Below are 12,399 nucleotides of genomic sequence, written 5' to 3'. Positions count from 1 at the left end.
ACAGATCTTTCCCTCCTCTGAGCACTTAGGCACATTTGGAGCCTATGGCATTCCCAGTTGACAGTCAAGTCCCCAATTCCTAAAAAGTCATCATTAAGTAGCTCAGGTTTCAGACGCAAGTGAAGAGTCTCAAAGGGACTCAGAATGTTGTGCTCAGAGAAGTAGTTGTTGCCAGTGCAGTTAGCTACTTGTTTGCTCGAGCTGTGAATGAATGGGTTAAGTAGGGTGACTTCGGAGACGAAGGGTCCATCTTGGAAGACTCCGGCTGTGCCTAGGGAGGACCATGCTTTCCGGCAGGTGTCCTGTGGTGATGCCCACGCCAGTGGGCTGCCGGCCGATCACACGTGGGGCACGGCCAGTGCTGTGCAAGCGCAGCGGGTAAAGCTGTGTTTTGGCTTATTCTCGGGAAGCCTTCCTGAGGATTGCTTTGTCTCGTGACTTCTCATCCTCTGGTTTTTACGTGAAGCCCGAGTTCCATTTACGGCATTTGCTCCAGCACTGCCGGTTCATTCCAGTCTCGGAAGAAGTTGATGTACTACATTGGGAAATGTGACTTCCATTGATTAATACTTGTGTACTTGGCCATCACCTCCAAGAGTCTTTCCTCTGAAAAACCCAGACTGCAGGGAGTCTGTAAGCAGCCCTCAGTGGAGTGCTTTGGGTCTCCCAAGAGCCACGCAGACTAAATGGGAACATTGCTTCACTTCATGCAAAGCGGGAGCTTGGTGTGGAGGAGAATGAAATGGAAACATAGGCCATTTGATTAGATTATGGACACTGGCAGAGAGACAAGGCAGGGTACTCTGTGTTCTTCATGTGTGAGGCGTCTCTGCACCCTCTCTGTCAAATGCACCCTGCAGGAGGAAGCGGAAATGAGCTGCAGTCACCAAATGGGGGTTTGAACGATGTGATCTGAGCTGCTCACACCAAGCGATCAGCATTGAATGAAAAAATCTGGCACAGGGCACTTACCCTCTGATTTCACTTTCCTGATGGACAGTGGAAAATAATATTTGGGGACTCAATAATGCATGTAAAGAACTTACTAGATGGGAGTATGTAATAAACACTCATTGGATGTCGGCTATTCAGTATCAATGCCATCATTACTAGATAGATTGAACTTCTGGGAGTTGGAGTCATTCTTTATACTGGATGCCCACACAGTTCTGGGCACTTTAAATTAGAACAAAACGAAACAATTGAGTACATCTTAGGAACACACCTGCAATCATCTAGTCCAAACACCTGTATTATGTTGCACCATGTTCCATGCTAGCATCCTTGCCAGTGGGGCCGTCTGATTTTCCTCTGAGCCTCTGTCTAAGGCATTCCACCATCACACAATACAGACCTCGTGGTTGCCCCAGATAGGGACAAAAATAGAGCAGCAGTCTAGTTCTTCATGGGCTGCTCCTTTAAATGTCTGTTTATTTTCCTCGCCTCAAAGCCTTCTGACCTCTAGAGTGGATTCTACCAATCCCATCATTCTTCAGTGACGGTTTCAGCCCTCAACATCCTGCATGATGTCCGAGTGCCCCATCGCCAGCCAAATGTGGCGTGACTGAAACTCAAAGGCTGATGATACTGGTGGTTGGCAAGAGTGTGAAGTTCTCTCTCTTACATTGTAAATGCACACGCACAGGCATGCATATATGTATGCACATGTATGTGGAACACAGTTGGCCATTTCAACATCACACATTACAAGTCAGTGACAATAATGATCTCAATTGTGCTGTACGACCACCTCCAAAACCTGTTGCCAACTTTCTGTCACCACAAACAAACAATGCTGCTTGAGCAACGGCTCCTCTGGGCACAGTCTTACCCATTACTGTGGGTGTGCCAATTAGTAGGAACACGCTGAAACGACATTTGGCTAGGCAACTCTTGGCATCCTGTCTTCGTGTACACTCCTGGATTAGCCTGTTGCTGCAGAATTGACTGGATTCATGGTGACCACGTGTGCCAGTGTAAAACTGCTCTACAGGATTTTCAAGGGCTGATGTTTGGGGAAGTAGCTCACTCGGCCTTTCTTCCAAGGTGTCTATGAATGGACTTGAACAGCCAACCTCTCCATTAGCAGCAAGCATGGCTTACTACTAAGCCAAGTGGCTCAGTAGTGGAATTCTTAGCTTCTCCGTGGGACATCTGGGCTCGTTCCTGACCCAAGTACCTCCCTGCACAGCTCCCACCATCGGTCAGTGGAGGCTTGCGTGTTCCTATGAATCTGAATGATTTCAGCAAAACGACCAGACTTTCATTTATGGTACAGGAGAGCTATAGTGTAACATTCATCTATTTTGTGGCTCAAATGTTTTAGTAATTCAATTTATTTAACTGTTTTTCCCCTTTAAAAAAGGGTGAGAGAGATGAGCTATGACGGCACTTGGACTTGGTTTTTCTAAATGCCTAGGGCCTCACAGTACCTGGCACATGGTCAGTGCTGGACAGAAGTTCCTTGAGGGAATGAATGAAGGAATGACTGTTCTGTCCAATTGTAAGTACTTCATTACCTTAAAGGCCCTTCTGACCATGTTGAGCTTCTTCTGGATTATTATGGAGAACTCTTCCTCCTCCGTGTTGGTGGAGTCGGAAATCACATGGTGGGTAAACTTGAGGGCGTCCGTGGAGATTCCATGGCATCTTCCGTAGTCTTGAAGCACAGCAGTGAGAAAACCTTCAGAGAAAAGCACACAGCAGGTCCTATGAGCCAGACATCTCTGTGGATCACGCCCTGCGGTCTCCAGGGGAGGAGGGGCGGGGTGGGAGCAGCAGGGAAGAGCGGAGGAGGAAGAGAGTCAGGAAAGGGAAGAAGGGGGTAGAGAGAAGTGTGAGGTTGGACCCGGTGGAGGAAAGGCCTGCCCACTGAGGTTGGGCTTTGGTGAGGAGTGTAGCTGGCTGCAGGAACCTGTGTGAATGTGGGCTACTTTTGGTGGGTCAGCGCCCCCTTCCTTCTTCCTTTGGGTACACAAACAACCAAACTCACTGCCATTGAGCCGATGCTGGCTCAGCGGGACCCTATGGAACAAGATCGAACTGCCCCTGTGAGTTTCCGAGACTAACTTTTTACAGGAGTAGAAAGCCCCATCTTTCTCCCTCGTAGTGGCCATTAGTTTTGAACTGCTGGCTTTGGGGCTCTCAGCCCAATGAGGAACCACCACACCACCAGGGCTCCTTTCTTTGGACACAGAGGGGCTATACATCTTAGGGGTCTTTTACCCAATGTTGGCTGATGCTTGTTTCTCATTCTCACGGTACCAGAAGCAAGTATGAATGAGTACCAGGTGCAAATCTTTCTCAAGAAATGAAATACTGATATCTGGAGAAAGCAGGCTGCATGTGCAGCATAAGAAACGACGTGAAAGCACAGTGAGACGCAGAGCTGAGATAGGGAGAGGCCGGTTGAGGGTAATAGATTTGTTCACCTGAGGCAAGCCATGCCTGGAGCTGTAGCCCCTGCTCTTCTCTCTCTGTGAACATCTAAGGACACCTAGTGGCACTATGGGTCAGACATTGTGTAGCTAATCTTAAGGTTGGCAGTTCAAACCTACTAGCTGCTTTGAGAGAGAAAGATGAGGCTGTCTGCTCCCATAAAGATGTACAGTTGTAGAAAGCCTATAGAGGGTTGCTATGAGTTAGAATCAACTTGATGGCAGTGGGTTTATTTACATAAGCCTATAAACTTGCCTTGTTTTGCATAAGTAAATTTGCATCACATTTCGGTATCATATCTGGTGTTGTTAGTTGCCATCAGGTTGACCCCGACTCATGTTGACAGAAAGAAGACTTGTCTAGTCTTGGGCCGTCACCACGATCTTTGATATGTTTCAGCCCACTGTTGAGGTTACTGTGTCAATCAGCGCCTTGAGGGGTTTCTTCGTTTCTGTTGACCACTTCCCAGCCTGACAGTCTTTTCTGAAGATGAGTCCAAAGTAAGCAAGGTGAAGTCTCTCCTTTGCTTCAGAATGCTTCTGGCATTCTGGCTGTGCTGCTTCTGCTGCTGAGCTGTTCATTTTCCTGGGAGTCTAGAGTATATTCATCATTCTTCATCAGTGACACTGTTTAAATGCATCTTTTAACTTTCTTGTCTGGCCTTCATCTGTCTCTGAGGTGACTGAAAAGACCATGGACCAGGGGCACCCTCATCAGCAAAGTGGTATCTTTGCTTTTTAGAATGGAAATGACCTTTTGTAGCAGATGTGCCCAACATTGCAGCCAGGGCCCTTTATTGTTGAGGAATGAAACTCTTGACAACTTCATTTCTCCATTTATTATAATGTGTATCAGTCTGGTTGTGAAGCTGCAGTCTATCTGTCAATCCACCTCCATGGGCAGGGGTGGGTGGGGTGGGGATGGGGGTGTCTTCCTCTTTTTCATTCATCTTCTACTTTACCAAGCATGGTGTCTTTTTCTTTTTTAAAAAAGTTTTATTGGCATTTCGTCCACATATCATCCAATCCAATAGTTCAACCATATCAAGAAGAGTTGTACAATCTTTAACACAATTAGTTTTAGAACATCTTTTTCCCTGTCCTCATTGTTATTCATGTATTTTTTTCACTTTTGGCAAAAATTATACCCAACAAAACATTCTCCAATTCAATATATTCTACATGTATAATTCAGTGCCATTGATTATGCTCTTGGCATTGTATAGCCATTATTGATGTCCTTTTCCAAACTGTCCCACCACCATTGACATGAACTCAGTGCCCATTAAGCGAAAGCTCTTCCTCCTTCACCCATGGTAACAATTGGTCAAATTTGGTGGGTTGTTTTTTTTTGTAGTTTTCTTGGTATAATATTCACTTTTACATTTAATCCGATTCTAAAAAGAGTTGTATATACATCATCACAATCAGTTCTACTCTTCCCTGCCTCCTCCCACATCCATTGATTGCTTCCCAATTCCCCTTCCCGGCCAATTCCCGATGAACCATCGCCGCAGTCATTGTCTCTATACATCCACTTCTGTGCTTCAGAAACTGGAAGACCTAACTGAAACAATAAAAAAAAAACTCAAAACGAAACAGAAAAAAACCAATAATAACAAACACAAAAAGATAAAAATAAAAACAGAGTAAGAAAGAAAAGACTACCAACAATACTTAAAAAATCAGAGAAGAAATTTCTTTCTAGGAATAATCGAGAAATATTTCAGCACAGAGCAAATTCAAGTTGGGTCAAGGGAGCGGTCAGCTGACCAAGTATTATAGCATGGCTCGATCCACCATGATCAAGTTTACAATAATTTCTTTCTGATAGTAAAGATGTTTGGAGACCCTTGCCTGTGTCTAGAGGGGATCTGCCAGAGGCCCAATCTGACCAGATACTCTGCAGATGGATTTCCGGTTCCCTCTGTCCTCCACAGCCTACTACTACAACTTAAGCTCTGATACTTTCCCTTCATCATACATGGATTTTGTTTTTGTCATCTTTGGATCATCCAGGCTGGTGTGCTTCTTCTGTGTGGACTTAGTTGAACACAAGCCAATAAGACCCCAGACACTATTCCAATCGATAGCCTGGCACCATCTGCTTTTTTCAGGGCATCTTTTTCAGCTACAGAGACATGCTTTTTGGTTTTTTTTGGCCCAAAACTGGCACATTGGATGGCTGCGTGAGCAGGTACATTGTTGTGGAGGCAAACTCAGACCCCTGTCTGCCACAAATAAGGCCTTTTTTGTTGCACCCTGTTATGCTATCTTTTCAGAACCTCTAAATAGAAAGCTGGATTAACAGTTTGACCTGGTGGAATGAACTCCGAATGCACTGTCCCCCTCACATGAAAAACAAATGAGCATCATCTTGATCTTTGATTTCACTTGATGAGCATTTTGGGGGGAGGTGATAATGGTGTCTTCCACTGGTCTGATTGATATTTGCTTTTGGGGTCAGAAGAATAGCACCATGTCTTGTGACCAGAAATGACCTTGGATAAAAGTCTGGGTCACTTTGGAGTGGTTCTTTCAAGGCTTGGCATGTTTCCACTCGATGCTCTTTTTCCTGGTCAGAACCTGAGGCACACAGTTCACAGTGATCCTTCTCATTCCCAAATCTTCCATTAAAATTCACTGAACTGAGCTCCAAGTAGTCCAGCTAACTTCCCCATATCATCAATGGTCCATTGTTGGTCATTGAGCACAAGTGGATGAATTTTGTCAACATTTTCATCCATTAGGGAAGTTGATGGATATCCAGAATGAGGTTTGTCATCAAGCAACATTTCACCTTTTTTGAAATGAGAAAACCACTCATACATTTGAATTTTTCCCACAGCGCTGTCCTTGTAAACTGTGTTCAACATCACAACAGCTTCTGCGGCATTTTTCCAGAGGAGGAAACAAAATTTCACAGCTGCACACTGTTCTCTTAAATTAGCCATCACCAAAAAATGGGGTTCAAGTGAAACTGCTTTTATGAAAAAATTCACGGTGATCAACGAGAACCTTCCTAGGCAACGCCACTGGGTGCACTCACTTAGAGCGAGTTGCTCGGTGTTTGCTTAAGCAGTGTTTCTCAACCTGTGGATTGAGACCCCTTTAGGATTGAGTGACCCTTTCACAGGGGTTGCCAAATTCATAACAGTAGCAAAATTACAGTTATGAAGTAGCAACGAAAATAATTTTATGTTTGGGGGTCACCACAACATGAGGAACTGTATTAAGCATTTGGAAGGTTTAGAACCACTGGTTTAGTGGGAAACATTCGTAGTACGAAAGTTCTGCCCAGGGGAGCTTTTCCTTTTTTGGGGGTGGGGTACCCCTTGTACAGTTAATGGTTTAGAGATGAGCAAGTGAACCACCTGCCCAGGTGCAGGTGGAAGGTGACCAGGATGGGTTTATTTTGGTTCCTGAAGAGGTGAGGATGAAGGAGGAGGTGAGTGGGCTGGGGCAGTGCATTGTGAAGCCCTAGTCCATGAGTGACCTAGGAGGGGACACAAGCGTCATGATCTGGGTCTCTTCTAAAGAGGGGCAAAGGGAGGGTGTGGTAGAAGAACCCATTAAAAAGTTACCTGGGTCCGGTGTGAAAGGTTGATCCTATCCTAAAGCTCACCTTTTGGGAAGAAGAAGGCTGGGAGCCAGTATTTTGCCGGAAAGCCTTCAAAGAAATCATTCTGAGCAAGGTCTTGGACTTGTTCATTAGCCGACGGACTACTTTGCTTCCACGCTGTGACAAATCTCATATACCTATTTGAAAAGCAGACCACAGGTTGGAGTATACTAATTGTAGCCCTTCAGATGGTCTATCCAACCCCCCATTAGTGTCTCCCACTTTTCCTCATTTCCTTTTTCCCCTCAATCTCTCTCTCAATTCAGGATCTTTGGTCTGTCCTTTAATGGAAACCAGTCCTGGCTTTGAAGCTTGTGAAGGAAGACAGGACATCACAAATCACAAGGACAGAACCCCAACTTTAACAAGTAGAGACAATGAATCCTCACTTTCTTTGATATTTTCCCAGCTAGTATTCTTGATGGAGTATAATGGGGATGGAAATGTACTTGGTCCTAAGAAAACAAATCTCTGTCACTTAGAGCAGAGAGGCCATGGATGGGACTCTGCTTCTGTTAGGTCTCCATTTCTTCATCCTGAACTGAAAACAAAGAGCCCCTCCCTTGATTTACTAACATGTTACTCCGAGAAACAAGTGGTCTTAAACTACGAAGCTCTACACAAATACAGGAGGCAATAGAAAGCAGTTCATACACACCGTCGATTTATCGCAGTGCAAGCTATTTTAGCCCAAGTATTGAAGAAATTCAATCGCTGGATGAGATCATTAACCCAGGAACTCAGGGGCTTACATGACTTGTAGGAAGATTTCTGGTGGGATTTAGAAACAAACACATTATGTTCTTAGATTTGTCTTTGGGACCAGTAGGGCCAAATCAGAAACCTTTGGTAACAGACTCAATGTGTAGGAAGAAATATCTTGGTGTGGCAGTCACCTAATCTGGTGTCGATTTAAGGATTAAGAGTGTAGGGGTGGAGTCTAGGTTGTCGGTTCGGAGATAGCCAATGAGACTTCTGTGTGGGCATGGCCTTCTCCTGAGAATTCTGAGAAATCTGGTACTTCCTCCTTGGAGGCAGAAGACACCTCTCTCTCTCTCTCTCTCTCTCTCTCTCTCTCTCTCTCTCTCTCTCTCTCTCTCTCTCTCTCTCTCTCTCTCTCTCTGTTACTCCCTGGGAGACACTGTAGAAGTCAAGCCACATGGATGCAACCAGACCTCTGAAGCAGGAGAAGCCACAGAGAGACCCCTGCCAGCACTGAGATGCTTACAACGCCACTGGACCCAAAGACTTTCTACTCACTGGCCTGTGATCTTCTGCATTTGGCATCATTGCATGTGTTCCATGAGTCTGAAGAGAACTTTATAGATTGATATCAGAAATAAGGGCTAATATCGGACTTAAGGACTTGATCTGGACTGGGCTGGGATGTTTTCCTCAATGCTCTTGTATATAAATCTCTTTCTTATACACACATGTGTGTGTCCATGGATTTGTTTCTCTGGTCCACCCAGACTAACACACTTGGCCAGAGGATGTCATTTTCCAAATGAAAGTACATCATGTGAAACCCAAAAATTATTGCCGAAGTTAAAATCGGTTTGGATAAAACATTGGGACGTTTTCATCTTGGCTGGTGATTTTCATTCCTTTCCTGGAATCTTTTCATATGTACTCCTCCTCAACTGCCCTCCGCCCACTGACTTTGCTGGACTGCACTGACCTGAGCAAAGTGCAGAGGCTCAGCCACCCCTCTAACCCTTTTGTGGCCCAGATGACAAGGAAATGTAATGTTTTTATTGTAAATTAGGTAAAGGCTTACATTCAACAATTCATACATATTTGGTTTTGGCTTATACATTGCAACCCCCTCATTTCCCGTGTCTGTACGACAGACATGAGACTCAGTGACACCCCCTTGTTTACCTATGACAAGGCCAGACACGGATTCTTTAAATTGCCCTTCATTGCTTAATAAATGACGAGCTGAATTGCTTGATTGTAGTGATCAATTAGAGCAAAATGCTTGTTAATCAACTTTGATCAGTTTGTTCTCCTCCTTGGCCCCTGAACTTTGGCCTGCTCTGAGCATATTATCCCTGCTTAAGAAACCTTCCCGCACAATAGGATCCACTAAGTGACCAAGTCACCCGGTCACCCCACTTCTCCACACTTTTCTGGTTCTTTCTAGCCTTGTTCACTCCTCTCTATAAAAGAACACTGGGGCCCCGGTGGTATAGTGGTTGTGTGTTGGGCTGCTGACTGACAAGTCAGTAGTTCAAAACCACCAGCTGCTCTCTAGGAGAAAGACAAGGCTTTCTCTCTCACGAAGCATTGCAGGCTCGGAAACCCGCGGGGGCAGTTCTACCCTGTCCTATAGGGTCACTAGGAATTGGAACGGACTCAAAGGCAGAGAGTTCTTTATAAAAGAAAACCCAATTTGCCCAATGCTGGAGCCATTTGCAGATCATATGGTCAAAGTACCCCTTATTGCACAATTGAAATATCACTCTGCCTCCACCCCATCCATTGCAATAATCCTGTTCTCCATTTGCAATAACGTTTTTGTTTTTTTTTTAAATTTTGGCGCATGCTAATGTTAACATTTATTTATTTAATGTTTTTTATTGTAAACTAGGTACAGGTTTACATGCAACAATTCATCCGTGTTTTGCCTTGACTGATACAGTGCCACCCCCCTCCGTCTCCTGTGTCCATTCCTCCTTTCCTAACTTGAACTTTGTTCGAGGGTAAATATTGCCCTTTTGATTTGATGATTGATTAGTCTAACGTGGAATGAGCTCAGTTTCAGATCTGAAGGGTGACTAAGGGCCAGTCTTGGAGGCCCACCACTCTATTCTCTTTCTCACTCTTACAAAAGAGAACATTTGCTAAGTGTTAAACGGACAAGCAGAGAGACTTAGCATCCGGGTAAACGACACCATCAGCACAGGGTCATAATGGTGTCCAAGGTTTTGCTGCAGTACCTAGCTTTAAAAAGTACATGGGGGCCACAGAAGACAGTCACCAGCAGAGCAATATGCACTACACAAGGCAGAGGAACGTACAGTGCTGGTCCAGGGGCTTCCCTGGGACAGTGAGGGCACGACTCAGGTGATCCCCGACAAAGGCACACCCAGGTAACCCCCTGATGCAGATGGCCTTTCCCTTGGGCTAGTCAGGGTGGTGGAGGAAAACCCCCCTTTCCAACGCACTCGATCTGAGGGTGAGACTATTCACATCCTTGGTCAATGGTTGGAGGGTATTAGCTCTTTTGAATAAAGCCTCTTCTTTCCAACTCGAGATTTGTCTGTTTATATTCAAGTTGTTTTCAGTTTTATGTGATTAAAACTCCCACTGCCATTGAGTTGATTGTAATGCCTAGCGATCCTATAGGGCAGAGTAGGTCTGCTCCATAAGCTTCCAAGGCTGGAAATATTTATAGAAGCAGACGGTCTCCCAATCCTTAATTCACCATGTGACCCGGGTTGCTTCAGTTTTATGTAAAACACACACACACACATATGTTAATTTAAATGAAAATGTCCAATTTCCCTCTAAGAGGTTGTATTAATGTATACTCCTCATTGCCATTGTCGATGCCAACTCACAGTGACCCTATATGACAGGGTAGAACTGTCCCTGTGGGTTTCTGACACTGTAACACTGTGTGGGAGTAGAAAGTCCTGTCTTCCCCCGCACCCAGAGTAAGTCAGTATCTGCACGTTTTAATGGTCACACAGTCGTATAAGAGTTCATCATGTGGATGTCATATATAGTTTACTATCTCCTTGAACTTGGATAATGATTTCATTCAATCAAGTAAGTAGGATAAATGTTGAAAAATAACTGATTGTTGATGAAAAACAACAGTGGTTTACCTGCCACAATGTAGGCACCCTTGTTTTAAGAAAGGAATCATAGATATCCTCCAGCTCCTGAGTGAGGATAATCTCTCCTTTTACAGCAAGACGCAGGTTTTTCAAAGACTCATGAATGACGGATAACAATGTATCAAATCGCCCAATTTCTTGTATCAAAAAGGTTAGCAAGACACAATGGATAAGGGGATCATGATCTAGATTTGAAAAATGAAAAAGAGATATAAATACAATTATTCCACAATCATTCCTCCATAACAGTAGGTTTTATAAGGAGTGATACAAGCTTAGGAAGTTAAAGGAATTTTATGTGTCTAGATGAGGGGTGGATCATTTTCCGTGAAAGATTAGAAAGTGAATCTTTTAGGCTTTGTGGTCCAATATACGAAAGGTCTCCTTGAGACCATAAATGAATGGTGCTGGCCATAATTCAATTCAGCTTTATTTATATGTGTTTGACTTTGAATTTCCTTAATTATCATGTGTTACGTAATATGATTCTTCTTTTGATCTCTTTCAACCATTAACAAGTGTAGAAATCATTTTAGTTTGCAGACTGTACCAAAACAAATGATGGGCTTGGTTTGACCCACAACCCCCGGCTTACCCACCCTTAGTCGAATCTTATAAGGGAATGTATGGATGTGCTTTATGCAATTGATGTCTGTATATGTATGGATTGTGATAAGAGTTGTATGAGTCCCTAATAATATGTGAAAAAAAGAAAAGGGAAAAAAGAAAGAAAGAAAAGAAAATGATTAGGGCAAAGAATGTACAGATGTGCTTTATACAATTGATGTATGTATATGTATGGACTGTGATAAGAGTTGTATGAACCCCTAATAAAACGTTTAAAAAATGCTATTTTGATACACTATGGCTCACCATTTAGCTCTAAAATGAAGCTTTCGAAAAGGACTGAAAATTGAGGTTGAAAATTTAACTTCGAAAATGATGATCATCCAGTTAGGCAGCCTCTCAGTGCTGAGCATAGAACCAATGCAGCGCAACCAGGCTTCCCTCGCTCTCCTGGCTCTGCCCTCAGTCCCCGGACTACTGCCCCGTCTAAACCTCACTGCGCCAACGCTGTTCCCAGAGGCAAAGAGGCAGATCCCGAGGACACGTGACTCTTTTCTGGTTTTCTAATTTTATTACTTACTTTTGGTCTGGAAAGCATTCCCCATCAAAACAATCTTTTGCTCTCTCTGCTATCTTCCATCTCATTTTAGTCTTCAAAAATTATTATTATTAAAAAATAGCTTTATTGGGGCTCTTAAAACTCTTGTCACCATCCATCCATCCATCCATCCATCCATCCATCCATCCATCCATCCATCCATCCACTGGGTCAAGCACATCTGTACGTATATTTCCATCATCATTTTCAAAACATTTCCTCTCTACTTGAGATTTTAGTCTTTTGACTTCTGGGCGTTGCTGTCTGGTCTTTAATCTACCTTTCCCCCGACACTAACGCCCCCCCCCCCGAGGAGAGCAAAGG

General features: G+C 44.0%; 1 protein-coding gene across 1 annotated transcript in view; it reads right to left on the bottom strand.

Moving 5' to 3' along the window:
- Nucleotides 1-12,399, bottom strand: part of DNAH14 (dynein axonemal heavy chain 14) — a 419,312-nt gene that overhangs the window by 844 nt on the left and 406,069 nt on the right. Inside the window, exons 79-82 of the mRNA XM_075542667.1 lie at nucleotides 10,899-11,095; nucleotides 7,718-7,830; nucleotides 7,063-7,196; nucleotides 2,520-2,683 (exon numbers count right to left, since the gene is read on the bottom strand). Coding sequence (XP_075398782.1) covers nucleotides 2,520-2,683; nucleotides 7,063-7,196; nucleotides 7,718-7,830; nucleotides 10,899-11,095 — 608 coding nt within the window. The remainder of the gene's footprint in view (nucleotides 1-2,519; nucleotides 2,684-7,062; nucleotides 7,197-7,717; nucleotides 7,831-10,898; nucleotides 11,096-12,399) is intronic.

Source organism: Tenrec ecaudatus, chromosome 1, assembly GCF_050624435.1.
Source record: "Tenrec ecaudatus isolate mTenEca1 chromosome 1, mTenEca1.hap1, whole genome shotgun sequence".
Taxonomy (NCBI): domain Eukaryota; kingdom Metazoa; phylum Chordata; class Mammalia; order Afrosoricida; family Tenrecidae; genus Tenrec; species Tenrec ecaudatus.
This window is presented reverse-complemented; position numbering and strand designations above follow the sequence as displayed.